At 41.2% G+C, this 21,680-nt stretch overlaps 2 protein-coding genes across 3 annotated transcripts; one reads left to right on the forward strand and one right to left on the reverse strand.

The window, feature by feature from the left end:
- Positions 1-9,897: 9,897 nt before the first annotated feature.
- Positions 9,898-13,442, forward strand: LOC115675524 (metal-nicotianamine transporter YSL1). Its single transcript, XM_030598234.2, has 7 exons — positions 9,898-10,603; positions 10,714-10,886; positions 10,969-11,063; positions 11,151-11,285; positions 11,396-11,585; positions 11,679-11,799; positions 12,185-13,442. The coding sequence occupies exons 1-7, from the start codon at positions 10,234-10,236 to the stop codon at positions 13,108-13,110; spliced, it is 2,010 nt and encodes a 669-aa protein (XP_030454094.1). The 5' UTR covers positions 9,898-10,233; the 3' UTR covers positions 13,111-13,442.
- Positions 13,443-13,571: 129 nt separating this feature from the next.
- LOC115666895 (protein HLB1) lies at positions 13,572-21,680 on the reverse strand. 2 transcript variants are annotated; one of them, XM_056318237.1, is made up of 14 exons: positions 21,303-21,680; positions 20,196-20,321; positions 19,863-19,932; positions 19,191-19,304; positions 18,786-18,869; positions 16,987-17,037; positions 16,779-16,808; positions 16,457-16,519; positions 16,256-16,321; positions 15,980-16,108; positions 15,606-15,641; positions 14,910-15,029; positions 14,426-14,614; positions 13,572-13,849 (listed from the first exon to the last, which is right to left on the reverse strand). In XM_056318237.1, the coding sequence occupies exons 1-14, from the start codon at positions 21,623-21,625 to the stop codon at positions 13,739-13,741; spliced, it is 1,512 nt and encodes a 503-aa protein (XP_056174212.1). In that variant the 5' UTR covers positions 21,626-21,680; the 3' UTR covers positions 13,572-13,738. The 2 variants fall into 2 exon arrangements, with proteins under 2 accessions (XP_056174212.1, XP_056174211.1); XM_056318236.1 differs by having other exon boundaries at positions 14,426-14,617.

Below are 21,680 nucleotides of genomic sequence, written 5' to 3' on the forward strand. Positions count from 1 at the left end.
CAAAGTAAGGCCCATCAAGCCCACCAACGGTAGCCACTTTCCTTTATGTCTCTATAGTGCCCAATCTTAAAAAGCATTCAAGCCTTTTTGGGTTCACCGAACCATCTCGTTTTGATTATCCTCTTCTTCTTTTTTTTTTTTTTACCCGCTATACAAATAATAGGTTATTAGGTAACTTTCTTGTCGCAAGCTAATTTCCTTTTTAATTTTTCGGATTTGAATATATGAGTAAGTTAAAAAGTGCATATCAAAGAATGCATCTAACATTCACGGTGACCACGATATTATTGAATATCAATTAAAGTATCATCAGAATTTTGACGTGATTAAGGGAATACGTAATTACATTCATGAGCGGCTGGGATTCGATTCGATTTCAATTTAGGTAGTCCGTTAGGTTAAGTTTCATTTTTAGGGATTTAGGATTATCAAGATGTTTGACAATCCTAACTACGCGAATGTTGCGCTTATTATTTCCTGTTGGTAAAACTTTGGCCCCCTTTCCATATTCTTTGTACGACTATGAGCCTTAAAAATATGATGCATCAAAAGTACCTAAAACGCAAATGTACAAGGAAATTTAGATAAATCGGATCTCGTCGGAGCTCCGAAATTAAGCATGTCTGGCCGAGACTTGGTACTAAGATAAGTGACCTCTCGAGAAGTCTGTCGCATTGCACCCCTCTGGAATCTTTCTCGGAAGAGGAAAGAGAAAAGACACAATGTATGGTGACAATGGAGTTGCTCTACCTTGAGAGGCTCTTGATCATGGAAATAGAAGGGCTTCATAAATCGTTTATGTCTTCTAGTGAGTCCTGGAAGGCCCACGAATTGACCTTGCTAAGGTGGGATCTAGTCTTTGTTTTGGAGATAGAGGGCCCGTTTGGCAATGTGCCAAATAGTGAAAATTTATGTTCTTTTGTTTCCAAAATCAGTTTGGGAACAGAAATCCGTTTGATAAATTTTTGTGCCCGAGCACTATTTTGCAAAATATTGGTCTCAGAATCAGTTTTGGAACAGAATCAAGAAGCAAAAAAAAAGTAGCTTTTTGATTCTTGAACAATTTTTTCATTTCTGATTCTTCTTAGTTTTCTTCTTTCTTTTTTATTTGTTCTTCATCTTCTTCCCGGCCCACCCCAGGCGACCGGCCACCGGCGACTGGCCAGGGCCGGCGAGGTCGGCCTTGCCCAGATCTGGCGAGGCCGACCTCGCCGTCGCCACCCCCGGCGACGGCGAGATCGGCCTCGCCTGACCAAGGCAAGGGCAGCCTCCACCCGAGGCCGGCAACCTCCGCCGGCCCCGGCTATGGTCGACGGAGGGAAAAGAGGAAAAAAACAAAGAAGAAGAAGAAAAGGAAAAGGAAAAGAAAAAAAAGGAAAAAGGAAAAAGAAACAAAAAAAAATTTAAAAAGTAAAAGACGAAATTGCCCTTGTTCCGATCGCTGGAACAGTGACGTGCTTGCCGGTCGATGAGCATTTGATCGGCCGGCGAACCCAGGCCCTTACTTGAGACTAATTAAGCACTTCGGGCCTCTATTTGAGACTGATTGAGCACTTCAGGCCCTTATTTGGCACTATGTCTATTTTGGACCCCTTTTTAAGAAAATAACCCCACTTCGAGTACTGATTTGAAATTTTCCCTTAAGTTTTCGTTTTCGAAAAGAATCGATTACGAAAGTGAAAAGAACTACACGTGTTGGGTTGTGTCGCGGGTCGAGAAAAAAGATTCCCATCCACACTTACTCAAACCGCACTTGGAGAAAGTGGGAAATCTTGGCTGACGATGTTTGGAAGAAGTTGGAAAACGATATCCAAGAAAAAGAACTGTTTTTCGATATTTTTGAGGATTTTCCTGATTTTCATGCAATTGTTTCTAATTTTTTTTTGCCTAATTTCAACGGGGAGCAATCATGGAGCAAAGACCACATAATGTGGGAGGGCCCGTTTTGTCCTTTTTGTAGAAAAGCCGGCGATGATGTCGGAGGTTCAAGCCCTCGGATGTGAAGTGAGCGAGCAGCAACTTTTGCTTTTTAGAGGCATCTCTCGTTTTCGTTTGCTCTTTATGGATAAATGGATTGACCCTATCTAACCATGTGTTTGCAGAAGATATGCCCTTGTTGATAATTTGTCACGAACTTTGTAGTCCAGATGCGCGCATTACGGGTGAGCAACATGGACAGATCGAATCGGGAATCGCCCGGACCGGACCGGTGGTTCCCAAGTGCGTTGGTCTGGTTTCTAATTCCATAAAATTGGAAGCGGTGATTTTCGATATGGTCCCCAGTTCCGAGGGGGAGCCAGACCGCCCGGACCGGACCGATGATTTTTCATTTTATTTTATTTTTTTATTTCTCACGCAAATTTCGTTCCCTTTCCCTTTCCCTTCTTGCGTGTCTCACTCAAAGCTACTTTGTTGTTTATCTTTGTTCTCTGTGTTAAGCCGCTCATAAAATTAACCACTATGAGTAATCTATAAACTCTCAAAGGGAGTACAATACCGACCATTAGTATCATAACGGGTTCATGTTGTGGTCAAATTCATAAACTTATCGCTGGAAAGGAGTAGTTTGGGTTCTCAATATTTGGACACAAATATGTGCGAGGGGTTGCATTTTGAATTCATCTTCATCTTCCATTGGACCGCTCGGGAACTGGATTGGTCCGACCCCCGGTTCCAAAAACTGATAACCGGTTCTTTTGGTCTAATTCTCGATTCCCGGGTGGAATTGGACAAAACCAGGAACTGATCACCCCTAGCTAGCACATGTTCACACGTGGCATCTCTTGTTCTCTGAAAATATTAAAAACGATATTTATTTCATGGTAATTATGCAATGGGAATAGGATGGTTCTTAGGTATTGATACAAAAACAGGATTTGTGTTCCCAAAAAGCATAGTAAAATTTTTATGTTTCTCGTTCTTTTATTTCAAGGAATAGTCGGAGCAAAAGATTGATTTCTTTTGCCTCGAAATTCATACGACGAAATGGAATTGATTGAATAATTAAAGAAAGATGTAAAAGGTGATCACCGTGTGCAACTTCTGGAGAAATTAAAATGAAGGCTATACCAAGAGAAGTTATGGTGCCATCTATGATTCTTTGAATTTTATTTTGTCTTGATAGCAAAAGTGACGGGCATCTCATCCGTGACAACTCAGTTAAGTAAGAAAAATCTCGTGTAAGACATGTTAAGATAGGCACGTAGAAGTAGATTTTTTATTGAAATTAAGTCGAGTGAAATTGAATCCAATTAAATGTGTCGACAGATAGAATTAGGGCTATCTTTTGATTCTCCCCAAGGTGAAGCTTCTGACCCTCCTCTACCGCTTCGACGAAAATAGCATGCACCGATGATTGAAATGGATAGCTCTAGTGCACGCAGGCATACGAAGAGTATCTTGACAAGGAATATCATGAAACGATCATATCGAGTCGTATTTGTCATCACGCGGTTCGGTCTCGGCCTCATCGAGGAGGGACCATGGTAGAGTGTCGTGTTGCGACGATTTCCAATGGCCGGAGGCTCGAGTTGAGACTTGTCTACTTAGAAAAAATACTTCAACTTGGGATTTAGGGAGGGCGGGGTGTGATAGCTCAAGCTTAGAAGAGAAAATTGTTCAATACAGGGACGAGGTGTGAACGAAAATAGGAATCCACCTTGCCTGTTTGGTGTGTAAAGAAATTCCTTGTAAAACCACCTAAAACTAGGGGTGTAAACGGTTCGGTTCGGTTCGGTTTTCTTGAAAAACCGAACCGAACCGAACCGAACCGAACCGAACCATTAAGGGTGCCCTCTTGAACCGAACCAAAACCCCCTTGAACCGAATTGGAACCGAACCGAAAAATCAATTTGGTTCGGTTTAATTCGGTTTGGTTCGGATCAGTTTTCGGTTTCTTCTTTTTTTTTTTTTTGCTTTTTATTCATCGCCGCTTGGATCGCTCGCTCTCTCCCCTTCCTCTTTCTCCCTGACCAACTTCTCATTCTGCAACTTCAACTTCTCGTTCTGAACGGAAGTGGAGATCACCGGTCGGTCACCATGTGCGCGGAGCCCGCGGAAAAGCCCTGTGGCGGTAAGCCCTCTTTCGAGTGAGCTGGTTCCGTGCATCTACAGCTTGTTCGAATCGTTCATGACCACCGGCGATTCCATCAAAGGTAAGGTCCAGAGGCTCTGCAGCTTGTTCGAATCCGCCAAGTCCCCGTCTCGGGGCCCTGATGAGACTCAGCGTATAGGAAGGAGCTGCAGGTTTTCGTTGCTCAAAGCCTCCCTCTCCATTTCGAGGCCATCCACGAGCTTGCCTAACCCACTCCCTCAGCCCCTCCACCTCCGCATCCCTTTGGTGAAGCAGAGGGAAGAAGAGACACAAAGGTAAATCAAGCGTCCCTCAGATCCGGGTACGAGCTGCTGTTTCTCATCCTCTCAGACGAACTCGAGGAGAACCCATATTCGCCCCGATCGGAGCTCCGACGGTCGTAGCTGTCGTACCACTTGTACGGCGTCGCCGGGTTCGACGACGACGACGACTTCCGCGAGTCCGACCTCGGGTACGAGCCCGACGATCCCGCATCTCCGCCGTGGTTGGATCTGCTGAGGAACCCGCAGATGATGGCGAAGAGGACGAGGATGAGGTTGATAGTGTCCCAGCTCTTCTTGACGGGGGGCCGGAAGATCGGGAAGTAAAGGTGAGGAAGACGAAGAGCCGGAGAGAGTAGCACCGGTCTGAAGAACCTTTTAGGGTAAAAAGCAAAGGGTGTGTTTTCAGTTCGGTTCGATCCGAACCGAACCGAAATAAACCGAACTGAAAGAAAAAGAATGGTTTGTTTTGAGTATCCGAACCGAAAACCGAACAGAACCGAAATGCACAAAATTTCCGATTCGGTTCGTATCTCGGTTCGGTTTTTCGGTTCGGTTCTGACACCCCTACCTAAAACAGTGATGGTGAAAGTGAACAAAAAATCAAGTCACCAATATTGACGCATCGAATATTTCCGTCCATCGTTCAATCAGGAATGAAGGAAAATATGACCGTCACTCCATAAACAACTTACGTTTTTCTAGAAAAATTAGAAAATTCATCATCGGATTTTTGGATGGATTCGAAAGAACATGTAATAATGTTGAAGATTATTATGATCAACCATGGTGAGTCCAAATCACGTGTTAGCACAGTATAGCCCCCCATTTAGAACATTAATTACATCAAGCCTCTTCATACCCAATTCCGTCACGATTGCTACGTATACAGCCAAATGATTGCCTCTTGGCAGAATATCAACAATTGGTAATCATTCGGGCTTTGCTAACATAACAGTTTTTGGACCACTATGAAATTAACGATTTGATTTTCAATTCCACAAATTTAGAACCAGAAATAACCGAGTGGATCGTTTGTTTCTCAGTCCCTTGTGCAGAACTGGACCAACCAAACCGACATAATCGGACTTGTTTTTCTTTCTTTATGGCTTGGACAACAATCTCATAGCAAGCTAATTGTTTAGACATGTTTTATTCAACTCACTTGTATATCCATTGGATGCTGGCAAAAAGCCTACAAAACTAAGAACTAATCATGTGTTCTTGTTTGCTATTTAACCGTTTACTGTTTTTAATGGATAAGATGGAAAAATCTGTAGAATGAATGAATCGAAGATGGCTTTTGTGTAGAGCCGCTAACTTGGGAAAGATGTTGTAGACCTTGTTAAACTGAATGAATCAATATGCCGTACACTGGGCAAGTATTATATAAATGAAACCAAAAAAAAAAAAAGGAAGATCGCATATTCGCAGGAAAATAGCATCAGTTCCCCGTTCTGCAATCGAGAAACCGATCCTGTCCACTCTGGTTCCAGGTTCCAAGACGGGAACACATGTCCCCTGTGGAACCGATCACCTAGACACGACGCAGCAATCTTAGAACGCCTGGACACGACGCAGCAATCTTAGAAAAGTGGGGGGGAAAGTGTAATCTGGGGCGGTGGTGACGATAAGTGGCATTAATTTAAGCAGAATTTAGCCATAAATGTAAAGTTGTGACAAACACACAACAGCGAATGAAGAAAGGAAAGAAGAGAAAGTGGCACTTTTGTGTTCTAGTGCTCTTGGATTCCAACTTCCACTATCGATGGTGAAATCAATAGGCGCATCTCCATCTTTCAAACGCGAACCCCACGAAGACACTGTTGCGTTCAACAAATAATCATTAGAAAGGGACGAAACCTTTGTTATTTTATCATTTTGAAAAGGGAATATCTAATTAATTTGTGTGTCCCAGGACCTCCGGGAGTCAACTGAAGGTCCACCACTTCCGTTTTTGGAAGGTCCATTGATTTCTATCCACCCAAAATAAAAAGAAAAGAAAGAAAAGAAAAGAAAAAGAAGTGACCTTTCCGCGTTATAAGAAATTGAGTTTTTTATTTCCTAGGAATAATATTTCAGCCAGAAGGATTAACCTAATGAACTGGAAAAATTCTTTATTATTGATAATTTATGCTATTTAGAAATTGGTTGTCTTGATATGCACATGTGAGTTGTGTTAAAGAAGTCTCACATCGAAAAATTGATGTAGAATAGTTAATATATCCAAGTTGGCTCATAACTCATTAGCTTAAACTTTTGAGTGAAGCTGAGTCTAATTGAATATATTGACCGACTCGGACCTGAACTCTCTCTTAATGATCTCCTCGGGTGAAAGGTATTAAAAATCTGTTGCGTGCTTCCAACAAATAGTATCAGAGCCGATAGTTAATTGGTGGCCAACTTTCAATATGTATCGTTATTTGATAAATATCTCAAGAAAGGAACTTGGTGATCAATGCGGTTTCCGAGCAGGTGGGCTTTATGGTGTAGCAATGGGGCTCGATGACAGACTTCATGATTCGGACCGGAAAAAAAGACTAGAGATGAAGTTGGGCATTGGAGATTCAATTTAAGATAAGTTAATGCAGAAGGATACCTAAATTAAGGATGAGCAAATCTAACATTGAGCTTGGAGATTTAATTTGAGATAAGTTAGTGCGGAAGGATATCTAAATTAAAGAGGAGCAAATCTAACATTGAGCTTACACGTGAGGGGGAGATTGTTGAGATGCTCATGCGAGTTGTATTAGAGAAGTTTCATATCGGAGAATTGGTGTGGTGTAAAGCAGTTAATATATCCAAATTGGCCCATAACTCATCGACTTAAGTTTTTTAGTGAAGTTGGGGATCTTCCCGAACCAAAAGTATTGGACTTCTGCTACACGCTAATGATCCTCACTTAATCTCGCTTTCTACTCCCTCTTTCAAAACTTTTATTAGTTTTTAATGTAATTTTCCATTACTTTTATACAAATTGTCTACAAATATAACCTTGACAATAATTGACAAACCATAATACGGTATATTACAGTACACCTCTAGATCTTGCTATAATATGATTTACATTGATTGCATTTGTTGTGTAACATATATATTTGTACGTAATTTATTTTTTATCCTACGTGCTTGATTTGTTGATTCTTGAAGTGAAGTTAACAAAGCTGGTTCCATAAGAACTGTATTGGAATAAAAATCGTATCTACCGATTCTATGTTAATCTCATATCTTAGAAGTCATATATGTACTTCCAAACTTATAACATTAGAAGGCATGAATTTTTTCATAAGGAGTAGACTACACTCTTGAACTTTTTACCAATGTTTCATATTATAGAAATTTTCCGTTCGAAAGATTATAAAAAAATGACTATGGTCAATGTTTATACACTCATCTCACTAGTAGCAAGAAATATGTTCTAATAGTACGTTATTCGAAAGTACCACATTTTTCTGACAGAAAAATGAGTTCATTGCATATATATTTTCTCAGTTCTAGATGTTTATTAAACGATTGCTCATGTTACATCTTTGAACCTTGGAAAAAAGTCTATAAAAAATAATTCAAATGTATTGCAAGTAAATTCCATGGCCCGATAATTGCAAAAGAACAAGCGAGCCCCACTAGTTGGAAACGTTTCTGTCTGCTCCTCTTCTGTGTCCACCTTTCACTTTCTGAAGACCTGAGTACCAACTTGCCGCCCCCAATGATACAGTGTGCGAACTTTTTGAACGGATTCAATCTGATAGGATCTCTCCTGCTGCCCCAATAACATCACACCGACCTCCATGATGGAGAGAGAGAGAGAGAGAGAGGATAAGGTCAGCTCTGTCAAGCCTGTAATGATATTGCAGTGATAAGGTCCGGTTTGTCAAGCAAATGATTTTGTACGGATAACCTGGTGTGGGTTAAGTTGGGAGCTAATTTTTTTTCTGGGATAACTTAGAATGCCTTTGCGTAAAATTTAGAGGTTAGAATTTAAGGTTTAGGGCTGGTTTCGTGATCTTTGGAAGCTTCAAATACTGTAACATGAACTTGCAGGTACAAGGTAACATGTGTCTGACGTAGGACCGTCCCCAAAAATTGCAGACATGTATGCGAACGTAGTGTACCGGTTGCATGCGCATCTACTACTATTCAAGAACTGCAACCAGCTGTAGTTGCACCTGTCAATCTTGTGGAGCTCGTAACTTTCTGATTCTTCAATAAGGCTTCATGATTAACCCAGTTGATGATTGATGAGTTTTGTGGTTTCGATCTCTTTTACCGAGACTCCAGTTGAATTCTGAAGTGGGGTGGCAAGATGAAGTTTTTTCCAATGGGGGCAAGCACGTCTTAGTTCAAAGTGAAGAGATCTCTTAGGACCCTTATTCTCAAGAGTTTCCTAAGAACATGAATTATAGAAGAATTAGAGAAAAGGAGAGTGAAAGGCACTACGTGATTGTACCTAATTAAAATTGAGATGGAGATACCCTGTGATATAGTTTGTGATATTTACACATTCTCTAAATGTTGTATTGTGCCGAGGAAGAGTACCCCACGCATCGACGGACTGAGGAGGCTAGTAGGAGCCCCCGCCCAATGGTGGCTTCGTGCTTTATGTAATTTCTTTTTTATGGAAAATGTATAGTAGTCCATGAAATTTCACGTAACATTTCTATATCTCACCTCTTGAGCTAGGTATAAATTTTTTTTATTAATCTCGCCTCCTGAGCTAGGTTTCCACGTCAGCCGCTCCCCCCACAATTATTGTTGAGTATGTCTTTAATTATGTCTCGGGTATTCGATCCAAATTGAATTTTGATACCCATATTGAAATTTGTGGTGATCTGACTTGAGATGGTGACCCGAGATCCTTAAATTTCTATAGTGGATTTTGTTTCTCCTCTTCGCGTGGTTTTTTCCGCAAGGGTTTTTCATGTAAATCCACGTGTTCTTTTATTCCTTTAAATTTAATTTCGTTGTAGTTTCCATATTGGACATAACAATCTAGTATCAGAGCCGATGATCGATTGGTGGAGGGTTCCAAATCTATTCCGGTGTTTGACGGATGAAGTTGAGCGTGATTTCAAGGCGGTGGGTGTTGAGGTGTAACAATGTAGGCCCGGTGGCAGACTTTTTATCTTGATGCAAAATGATACTTGAATTAAGGGAAAACAGACCTAACGCTGAGCTCATACGTGAGGAGAAGATTATTATGATGTATGTGTGAGTTGTGTTAGAAAAATTTCACATCAGAGAATCAGTGTGGTGTAAAGTAGTTAATATATCTTAGTTGGCCTATAACTCATTGGTTTAAGCTTTTGAGCGAATGTGTGTCCAATTGTATATGTTAATAGCCTCGAACTTTGGGTTCACTCTTGGTGATCTCCCCTGACGAAAGATATTATGCTTCTGCTGCGTGCTCCGAACAAATTTTGTTGACGAGCTCGGACTTGTTGATAATCTCCGATACTTTTCCCTTGAGGAGATCGCCAAGAGGGAGTCTAAGTCCGAATTTGTTAACGTATATAGGCATACATTGACAAATTGCAATATGTATCATGGTCACTTCAGCTCTCTCAGCCACACGCAGGCATTATTCTCTCCCATGTGCACGAAAGATTGTTGGTTATGTCCTTGAGAAAGATTCGAAATTGCATTAAGTTCAGGGCTCCAATGACTTAAGCAACTTGATAGGAAGAGACACACATCGAACTAGTTCACAGTCATCCAAACACTTCTCATAGCTGTCCGGACGGCAAAAGAGTTCTCACCAGCGGGGTGTTCAAGAACTTGAAGCACCAAACTCAAAACTCTCTCGCTCAATCCGGGTGATTTCAATATTTTTTGAGTGCGGGTTCGACTAGTCCTCCGAATCTCTGAGCTTTCTTTACTACCATGGACAACATGGAAACCATGACCGAAAAGAAGGAAATCGAGGGAGAGAACCTGGAGGAGGAGTTGCCGGAAGGGTCGGAGTCGAGTGGCTTGGGAAGGACCCCGCCATGGACGAGGCAGCTGACGCTGCGTGGGGTTGTGGTTAGCATCGTGATCGGGGCCATCTACAGCATCATAGCCATGAAGCTGAACCTCACAACCGGGCTTGTCCCGAACCTCAACGTGTCAGCCGCGCTCCTCGCCTTTGTGTTCATCCGCACGTGGACCAAGATGCTCCACAGGGCCGGCTACGTCACGAGGCCGTTCACCAGGCAAGAGAACACCATGATCCAGACGTGCGCGGTCGCGTGTTATAGCATTGCTGTTGGAGGTTAGAGGGACCTCATTTGAATCAGTGAAATGACTTAGCTACGGTTTTAATCAGCTTGTTCTTGATTCCTTTGTTAATCAAACGGCATGGATTCTTTTTTTTGCGTTCAGGTGGATTTGCCTCATATCTATTGGGGTTAAACAGGAGGACATACGAGTTATCAGGAGTGGACGCCGAGGGAAATTCCCCAAAGGCTGTGAAGGAACCTGGGCTTGGTTGGATGACTGGTTATCTCTTTGTGGTTTGCTTTGTGGGTTTATTTGTGCTGATTCCACTTAGGAAGGTACAATGAGTTTGATAAGGTCAACATAGAGTCTGTGTTTATAATAAGAAACTATTGTTTACAAGGAGTTTTGTCATACCAGATCCTGATTGTCGATCTCAAATTGACATATCCGAGCGGTTTGGCGACAGCGGTGCTCATCAACGGCTTCCACTCACAGGGAGACAAAATGGCCAAGTATATATACATTTTGCACCATAAATACCCGGAATTGTTCATAGACAAATGTGAACTCTAAGCGGCAATGACGGTCGTTGTGCGCAGGAAGCAAGTTCGAGGGTTCATGAAGTGCTTCTCTTTCTCATTCCTGTGGGGCTTCTTTCAGTGGTTCTACAAGGGCAAGGATGGTTGCGGGTTCGCGCAGTTCCCCACTTTCGGATTACAAGCTTGGGAGCAAACGTGTGTGGTTTGCGCATTTTTTCCGCTCTTATACTCGGAACTTCAGCGAGCCTATTTATGACTAGCTAGTTAACTTCATTGCTCTTGTTTGATGAAACGTTGTTCTCCAGATTCTTCTTCGACTTCAGCATGACCTTCGTCGGAGCGGGAATGATCTGTTCCCACCTGGTGAATCTGTCTCTGCTTTTCGGCTCTGTGATCTCCTACGGCATCATGTGGCCGCTCATCGATCACCACAAGGGAGACTGGTTTTCCGATGGCCTGGAAGAGAGTAGTATGAAGAGCTTATATGGCTATAAGGTCTCTCTCTCTAGTAAAGCATAGGTGAAAGTGAAGAAACGCCGTTCTCAAATCTACTCGCTCTCTTATTCATTTTGTTCTTTGGTCTCACAGGCGTTTATCTCCGTGGCTCTGATCCTTGGCGATGGGCTCTACAATATTCTAAAGATTATGTTTGTCACAATCATTAACATCCATGGAAAGATGAAGAACCGAAACCAAAAGCCTGTTACAGGTAGATGATGCATAACCTTCAAGATCAAATCTTCTTGATTACCATGGCTTGTCTAGTTGGTCAACAAATTCATGTTGCACAAATTAAGGTGTTGGCCGTAAGGACTGGCATTTCGCGGAATCTTAATGATCAAGCATATTTAGATGGAGTCGAATTGTCAGTTTTTATGCCTTGCTGTGGAAAAAAGTGATCAAGACAGCATTTATAATCTGTGACGTACCAAGCTTTAGTTCAATTGAAGTTACAGTGTTTTAAGATGCCCATCGTGGAACTTCAAACTTCTAGCACATTTCTTCTCTTTATGCAAAAAGGTGTGTGCTTGTGCATTCCCTAAGTTTGACTCCCGGATACTTCTTTTTGATCTCATGTTTCCACTTCGATGCAGCTGAAGAAGACGAGAGCAAAACCCTCGAGGACAAAAGACAAAACGAAGTCTTTCTGAGAGAGAGCATCCCTCTGTGGATAGGACTCGCCGGATACGGCCTCTTCTCCGTTGTATCCATAATCGTGATCCCCATCATGTTCCCTCAGCTTAAATGGTACTTCGTCGTTGTCGCGTACATTCTCGCTCCTTCCCTAGCTTTCTGCAACGCATATGGAGCCGGACTCACTGACATGAACATGGCCTACAACTACGGCAAAGTGGCTCTCTTCATCATTGCCGCCACAACGGGCAAGGAAAATGGCCTAGTCGCCGGCCTCGCAGGGTGCGGCCTCATCAAGTCCGTTGTCTCTGTGGCGTGCATCCTGATGCAAGATTTCAAGACGGCCCATTTCACGCTCACATCCCCTCGGGCAATGTTTCTCAGCCAGGTCATCGGCACAGCCATAGGATGCGTGGTGGCTCCCTTAAGCTTCTTTCTATTCTACAAGGCGTTTGACATAGGAAATCCCAATGGAGAATTCAAAGCCCCGTATGCTCTGATCTACAGGAACATGGCGATCTTGGGTGTTCAGGGGTTCTCGGCTCTGCCTCGCCATTGCTTGCAGCTCTGCTACGGGTTCTTCGGTTTTGCAGTGGCTGTGAACCTCATAAGAGATCTCGGGCCACCAAAGGTAGGGAAGTGGATGCCGCTTCCGATGGCCATGGCTCCCCCGTTTCTGGTGGGGGCATATTTCACGATCGATATGTGCTTGGGGACTTTGGTCGTGTTCATTTGGCAGAAGCTTAATGCGAAGAAGGCGGAGTTGATGGTCCCTGCGGTGGCTTCAGGGCTGATATGCGGAGAGGGACTGTGGATTCTTCCAGCTTCGGTCCTAGCCTTGGCCAAAATAAAGCCTCCCATTTGTATGAAGTTTTTGCGTTCCTAAAGGCCCTAGCGTAAACGTTACATAGTTACGATAGAAGATTAATTATCCACTAAGTAGATGACAGCATGGAATCTACCATTGGAAAGCTATTGTAATACGGCCTAGACCGTGAAAGTCATAGATATGTGATGATTAGTCCTTCCACTAGATCCTAAACAAAGCAAAAACCATATCCACGGTTCTGTAGCTCTCCAAAAGATGCCGGAAATAGCCGTGCGAGACCCAGAACAGTGCCCATGTAACAGAATAAGCCCATCTAACAGTATGTATTTTGCAGAAAATCGATTTACATGTAAAGCGACTGATCAGCTGATCGTCCTTTATGAGAATAATGTTGATGTTCGCATAATCATGGAGTCGAAGTTCCTTTATTGCCTTACATCATATAACCGTGACGTAGAAAAAGTGAATCGAACAATTGAACAATGACAAGAGTTGACAGCATAAGTTCGAACAACTAATTGAACAGAACCCCACGGATGTCGAATCAGATAATTGTCAAAAACCACTTTTGTGGGAAAAGAAAAGTGTGAAATATACAAAAATTGTCTGGGAAACCGCATTTCTATAACTCATCACGATCTCAAGAAGATTGTCTGGTAATACATCCATAAGTGATATAAAAATTTCAGCCTGTTATGATACCTGCCAATACATCACTCTTTCCTCGTGCATAAATTGTATATACCAAACGGATAGCATCGAGCCAACCATCCAAGGACTCCCAGGAATCGGCTACCTGAATGAATCATGGGTAGATGCCACTTAAAAGTGTCCTTAAATAGAATCTAGTGTACTCAGTATAATTTATACATTTAAAGAGACAAATGTACCTACACCAAAAACATGCAAAAGACATGTACTGAATTTCACTATCCCAGCTCCATGATGCTTTTGACTTAACATCTCAAAAGCAAGAAGTATGCATTATCTTCTTAACTGAGAGATATTCAGTTAATTAAAAGCACCATTCACACTGAATGTCACAAAACCTTTTCATGTTAACAACATCAACAGATGGTCAAGATCACAGAAAATAGGAAAAATACTTTCAATGAGTCATCGACACAAGTCACACAACACTGTACTTTCATGAGAATTACATGCCTTGCCTTTTACATGCCATAACATCATCCAACTAGTTTGCATCATAAACAAGATACTTCAGACAAAATGCTGATTGGAATAACTGTCAAAGTCAGCCAGTCAAAAGAAAAGAGAATAAGGGTACTAGATACTAGACATGAGTCAACCTCACTGTCACAATAAAAGGTCAAACCAGCAGTACATTACATCTGAGTTATGAGCCACTTACCATGAAAACTGGTCCATGAATCGTGTCAATACAGAGGCCTGGACCAGGTGGTAAAGTGAGATCCGAACATGGTGAAACAGACACGATATCTGGAATGTTGACTTTAGTTGCTCTTCTGTCAGTATGGGCTAACTCTCCAGATCTGTTGGAAAGACCTTGAGGTGCTTGTTTTTGGTCAACAGTGTTGAGCTGCTAAGAGAGAAGGGAAAGAAACCAATATTCAGCAGAAGCAGAGCAGTGGACCATTTTCTGGCTCGATAACAAGATGGGCACAGCTAGTACATGGCTTAAGGTCTGACTCTGTTGTTGAATCACTAGGAGGCTTGGCATGTTATCATTTTTAGATTCAAACAACAACCAACCTTCAGATTTAGCAAAATGGAAGGCAAGAAATGATAGGCTTCTCAAATTGGAAGGATAGTTCTAGAAACATATTAAGAGTAGATATACAAGAAATCCACCAGAAAAGAAAGATATACAACACCTGAGCAAGACCTTCATGGTTTAGAACAAATTGCGATCTCTTCCAATCACTGTGAGGTGCAACCGGGCTCCCCACAGGTGGTGCCGTCAAATATCCGACCTTAAGATAGGGCAATGGTAGCTGCCAATGCCAGAATAACAATAATTGATTCATTAAAACAAGGAAATCAGATGCAAAATGAAATCAAAATCCAATATTTGTTCAATTAGAAAGTGTAATCAAGAGAACCTCTGCAAGTATTAAACTGCAAGTGTGATCCACTTAAATAACTTAAAGAATTATCAGTGTCAGAAAAGTGTGCAGAACAAGAGAACTTTCAAAGCCATAAAACAAAGATCAGATCTTTAACGATGTTTGTTCCAGTTCTATCTTATTTCATAGAGATGGAGGTCTAGGTAGGCCCATAGAATGAATAAACCAACATGGGATCTTTAGTGTTTATACACAAAAATAATTGAAAGTTAAGATAAGCAACGTCATCCAAACTCTTTCAACCCATAAGGCACATTTAAGCCCATACTGCACACAGTTGTCTAAGTTCATTCAGAATAACTGGGAATAGATTTCATCACTAGCTTAAGTCTCAATTGTTCACTGAGTACAGAAAACAAAGCAGTAAGATGCCACCAACAGGCCTTATGAGATAGAGGGTCGATGAAATATTAATTCCCATAACTGGTATACAGTATTACTAACCATGGATCGTACGAGCCTCAAGGCACTGCTGTAAACCTGTACGAAGGAAAAAACAATAAAAGCTTAGTAGCAGCTCAAACGTGAATTATGTAAAACAAATGCTCAGGACCACCCGCTAATTTCAAAATTATTCGAAGGGCAATTTCAGGATATCGCACCTGATCAGCAACACCTTTCCTGTATTAACTTGTGGGGGGGGGGGGTTAGAGAGAGAAAGAGGGAGAAGGTCCTAGTTTATGCCAATTTACTTGATGTCTCAGGTCTATGTTTGACAGATTTTCTACATTTGATAACAGTATAAAGAACTCCCACACAATAAGGACAAGCGCGTTAGCTAAGCAGACATTTCAGAGGCAAACGGGAAAGGCGAATACCGAGTAACTTGGTTTTAATGCATGAGCAGCTGCAATATAGATAGCTGATTGGCAGTACAGTTCATTAGGAGAAATTTCTTTTGCATTGGCCGATCCCCCCGTCCTTAATGTGTCCTCTGCCAATCCATACTGCCAACATTGTTCCAGCAAATAGAATAAATATCTTCTCTCTCTAAATATATCATGCAAAAGTTGCAATAGAATTTTACGTTTGGTATCTGTATGATACACATTGTTTAACTACCTATCACAGTAAATATATTAAATTATACTAACCAGAACAGTCCCAAGGTTGTAAATTGCTCGATGGAAATCAAATTGTAACTGTATTGCTGCACGAAACTGCATCATAGGCAGAAAAGAGACGCGATGAAGTAGAGTTGACTGAAATTTTAGAGGAGAATGAGGCTACAAAATTAGATAAGCTACCCCTACACAATCAGTAAAATTCTGCTAGTTCTGCAATAATTTGCCCACCTTGCTTATAGCAGTTCTCACTATGGTTTGTTTCTCACGAGCAGGAACAATTGCACTGAGTTCCTACATAGAATGCTCAAAGTTAATACTAAAAGAAAAATTTTCATATTCAGCTTAAATAATTTGCCGATATCTGCAGGAATATGGATGACTACCCCTCTGAAGTTTGAAGTCTTTTTGCATAAGGGGCAATACCCCCTCACAGTACCTTTTATACTATAATTTTCCTTATCCTACAGATAGAAAAAAGATCCAGAAAAGGAGCAAACAGAGTACTTTTGTCACAGTATTGTGAAACTACTAGCTGTTTAACGAAACGTACCTGTAAAGCAAGTCCCCAGTTGTTAAGTGCCTGCAAAAAGATGGTGTGAAGGTTTTGTCAATTTATTGATCTGCAAATTCTCAGCTTCATTGAAAATCACTTCCAGAATAAGTCATAAAAAACCACATTCAAATGCACAAAAAATTGTAAAAAATGAAAGCTGTAGCAGATATGCTTAAGATGAAGTACCCTACTACGATGAGCATACCTGAGGACTGTTCCAATTAAGTTGGACTGCTTTTTCATAGTTTCTGGTTGCCTGCAAAACAAGATGAACAATAACTTACAATGCAAAGCAGCATAGAGATTTTGAGCAAAACAAATAAACTTAATGATTTGAAATTGGCATACACTCTAGGTTCTGCCATTCTAGACAAACATAGTATCTCTTTGTATATGTAGGATGGTTCTTTCTTATCATAATCGAGGAATATCGACTTATTTAGGCTCAGAACTACAACTAGTACTACTACCAAGACCACATCCATGGGCAAACCTACGCTGGCCAGTTGGGTACTCATTGCCCAGGCCCACCCGTGATTTAAGAAAATGTTATATTTTCTTCATCAAATGACCTGGCCCAAAAAGGACCATGCTTGCCTAGACCCACCCAAATTCTAAGGCCCGGTGGGCTTGGATGGACTAGCTAGCTACCGAGCTACTATTGCTACTACTACTACTATGATGAAAAGGCCTTATCCCATTAAGTCGGCATCGATTATATGGATCCTCTCACACCATTTCACCTAATTTTGCAGCAAATCGTCATTTAGCTCCAAATGATCAAGATCTCTTTTCATGTCTTTTTAGGCTTTCTCCAGCCCCCTTTAACTCATCTCTCCGAGTCAATCATAGAGTCGCATTCACGCAGAAGAGCATAATGAGTGAGGGCGGAAAAGACAGAACACAGTCCAAAAGTTGTAGATGAGAGTTCTTAGTATAGAAAAATTTTCTTTCACAATGTGGAATAAAAACTTCAATTAACAAAATACAGATTGCATATCACAAACTACAAATGTAGTATTTATGTGGGAAAAAGAGAAGTCTAGGCATGTGAGTTGCAACCAGAAGTGCTTTAGAAAGAAGATCAAAGAAGGTTGTATGGTATTGGGGGGCTCAAGTCTAATAGTGGTGAGGCAGATGTGGATAAATCTCGAAACCAGCTTAAAATATATAATCCAGGTAACTAACCATATTTGGTGGATAGGCTTTGATACTGGTGTCACCTAGTTAAATTTAAGACTAATCATAAACAGGAAATGCCCATTTTAGAATAGCAATAGGGTGAAAAAGGAAGAAATATAAAGTTTATTTTGCTGTCGAGAGATCAAACTTAGAGCATGAATGCCCTAGCTGTTCCCAGAAAATCTTACAGGGATGTGTCAATATAGCTCCAGATGGAGCATTTGCCTCACCTGGAAACTACTCTATACACCTCTGCAAAAGTACAGTTGTAATTGAGGACATAAAGATCGGTTTCTTGTCTGGAATAAAAATAGGTAACGATTTAGATAGCGTCTAACTCCCATGAGTAGCCTGACCAATCATCACTTGGTTAAGATTTTGATAGTTTGAGTATCTAGGATGTAGTCATTGGTCCAGTTCCCAAGATATCATAAATTGAGTAGTTACTTCTTGTCCCTGCTCTAGTTTGATTGTCATTTTCACGAGTTCCTACTGGCTAAAGCATTAAAAAGCATTTCCAATTTGCAACCACGGACTTCTTAAATTTCAAATAGCTAACAGGTACAAGTCAGTTTCAGGGGTTTTTCTTTAATCAAAACATTTAAGAGATAAACAGCTACAATTTATTGAATGGACTGCATCCTGTGAATGCAAAGCGCTTGATGCTATGTTTGAAATTTTAAAAGAATGTCGCACTATAATTTATCATTATGGCCCCATCAACTAATAGCTCAATTAGATGGCAGCAGAGAAGACTTAACAGACAAAGCAAAAACAATCCCAAATACAAGAAAACCATTGAAACGAAGATGAGGTAAAAACCTGCTTCCAGAACTCTTCAGCCTCCTTTGTACGACCTCGCATTTTAGCCCTGTCAGATATAGCTATTGCCCAGTTGTAGAAAGCCTGCCAGAATAGTAAAACAAAAAGAAAGCGGTGACCAATGAGAAAATACATTCACGAACCAACAAAGTCATAGATGCAGGCACACGGTTAGATGTAGTAGATTGTCCCATTGCCTAATGATCAAGAGGTAATTCATCTAATTAATGTGTAAACAAGCAAGACCTTGCAAAATGCTCATCAATAAATTATTCATAATGTAATTCATCTAATTCAAATGTAATTCTTCAGCTTCAAAGTATTCTCCAACAAAAAATGGGTTTCTCACAGGGTCCTCTATTAGTCAACATGTCAGTCTATCCAAGAAAAATTTTGCTTGCTTACATCATGAAGTGTAGGGCAAAGACGGGTAGCCTCATCATATTTTTTACAGGCCTCCTCAAGTAAAGCGTCCTTTGAAGGTGATGTGGAATCAGGACTAACAACATCCGCACTTTCCTGCATGAGTCAAACTCTAGTTAGATAGAATAATCACACAGCATAGAGGATGAGTACACAATCTTCTGAAGTGGCATGACACCAATGACACTTTTTATAATTCTGAAATTACATTGCAGAAGAATACAAAAGAATCTTAACCATACGAGCATGAGACCATTGTTAGACTCGTCAGAGTTCTTATCACATATATGTTATGCTAGACAGCGTAGAGGAAAATAGAGAAAAAGGCTGTGCCAAAGTCAACCTTCTACTTCAATATTGCAGTTAGTCAACTGTAACTGACTTAGGGAAATGTAAAACATAATAAAATATGCCCGCTGGCACTTGGTGTCTTCGTTTCATCAATAAATAAAAGTCTCATGTTGATAGAAAGCTATCACGTATGCTCCAGCAGTAGTCCATGTACAATATCACGTAGGCACAATAAGAATCATCATTGTCCATGAATAGGACATTTCTATAGAACTATGTCACAGCTCAGAGGAGATTTGCTGTGGATCCAAGAAAGTATTGTAAATTTATACAATGAAACAATAAATCAAACAGAACCCAGACCTGAAGAACCAAAGCCCAATTATATAATGCATCGTAATCTCCTGGATTTCTGGAAATTGCACTAGCATACCTACAAAATATCATTATTCATTAAGTATCACATAAGTTATTACCTATGGAATTACCAAAGAACCTTAATCAAAGACAATGCTAGTGCCGATTCACGCGCAACCCTCTATTCTTTTATGACGGAAAGAAATATGATTGAGAAAATGTCATAGGATGCAGTCAGATGAAATTTCTCTTAAGCACTAAATATGTTGGAGAAAAGGCCTCTGGTTATGATTGAATATCATAGTTCCAACTGCTAGTTATTATAATACATGTCAGCACCTTCGAGCGGCATATGTAAGAATACGTTGACGAGACCTGCCCTCCTCATCAACACCAGTAACGCTATCAATCAACTCCATTGCAGCATTATTCTGCTCCGCATTAGATTGTTGCATGCTTTCTTGACTGAATAATACAAAATACACACAATATGAGGCTTCGCAAGAAGTATCAGAACAAATTAAAGTTCACAACAATGGCTTCAACTTCTCACGATAAGACAATAAATAGAGCACAAATTGCTTTTGTAAGAAAGAAGCAACGAAGGCAGCTAGAACTTGACAAGATTATAAATTCATGTAATTATACTGGCTACTTAACTCCAGGAATAAGATATATCACAAGCTATGAAAATCATCATCAGCTGTGACAAATGCCATTAGAGTTCTCAAAGGCAAGATGGTAATCATTATTAAAGACAGCCTTTTCATCTTGCAAAATCTTAACAATCATTGCGAATATAGTGAAAGTTGAATAAAGCTTTGTTTTTTATGCCCAATAGATGTCAATTTTAGACCAAGGATCCTATAATTACCTAACAATCTCCTCCAAAATAACATATTCAGCTAATTATTAGCACAAATAATGCAGGATATAGTAAAAGTTGAAGCTTTAAAGCTAAAGCGAACAGCCCGCCATGCAATTTCACAGTGGAATGCCTAATTCACAACTGAATCATCTGGTAAACTTAAAAAATTTAACCACATCAGCGAAACAGCTGCCCCCCCCTACAATTGATGTAAATTTAGAACCATGATTGCCCTCGACGAGAATACATCATAATTTCTCGATCTGAATTAGTAAAAACTGCGATAAACGACCAATAATTATAGGATCAGAGCTCTGACAAATGCTTCAAACACTCGCGCACGGTAGATCAAAAACCCCTAAACCCTAAAAGTTCAGATTTTAACTTGCCCCAACGAACTTGAAACTCCCAATCTTAATAACGCCAACCCAGAATTTCCATAGAACTTCACCGGTCCTCGAGGATCCAATTAGGAGTGCCCACAAAGCATCAGCTCCATTCCGATCCTAACCACCGCGACCAATCATTTCGAACACACAATCTCAAGCCCAACCCATCAAGCAAATCGGAGCTCTGACCTGTACGGAGAACTCACTTCTCGCCTCTCCCCGTCCGGGTTCTTCGGGCTCTCGGCCGCATCGTCGTTCTTCAATTCGTTCAGCAACTCCCGCATCGTGAACGTGCGGTTCCCCTCGTCCTTCCGCAGCTCCGGACGCGCCGGCGCCTCTTCCCCCGTCGGAGAAGGGTCGCTCTCCGGTTCGCCGGATTGGATCGCTGCGTCTTCGGGCTCTTCCCTCCGGGGATCTGCATCGCTCGACGCTATCTCCGGCGCTTCCGGTTCGGGTTCGGGTTCATGGTCGGGCCCTTGTTGCAGTTCGGGTTCTTCGGTGGTCGTAGACATTGGCAATGGCTGATCTAGAGAGAGAGAGAGAGAGAGAGAGAGATCTGTTTAAACA

The sequence above is a fragment of the Syzygium oleosum genome, unplaced genomic scaffold (genome assembly GCF_021117445.2).
Source record: "Syzygium oleosum isolate NSW1041296 unplaced genomic scaffold, Sole_v2.1 Sole_v2.15, whole genome shotgun sequence".
In the NCBI taxonomy this organism is placed as follows: domain Eukaryota; kingdom Viridiplantae; phylum Streptophyta; class Magnoliopsida; order Myrtales; family Myrtaceae; genus Syzygium; species Syzygium oleosum.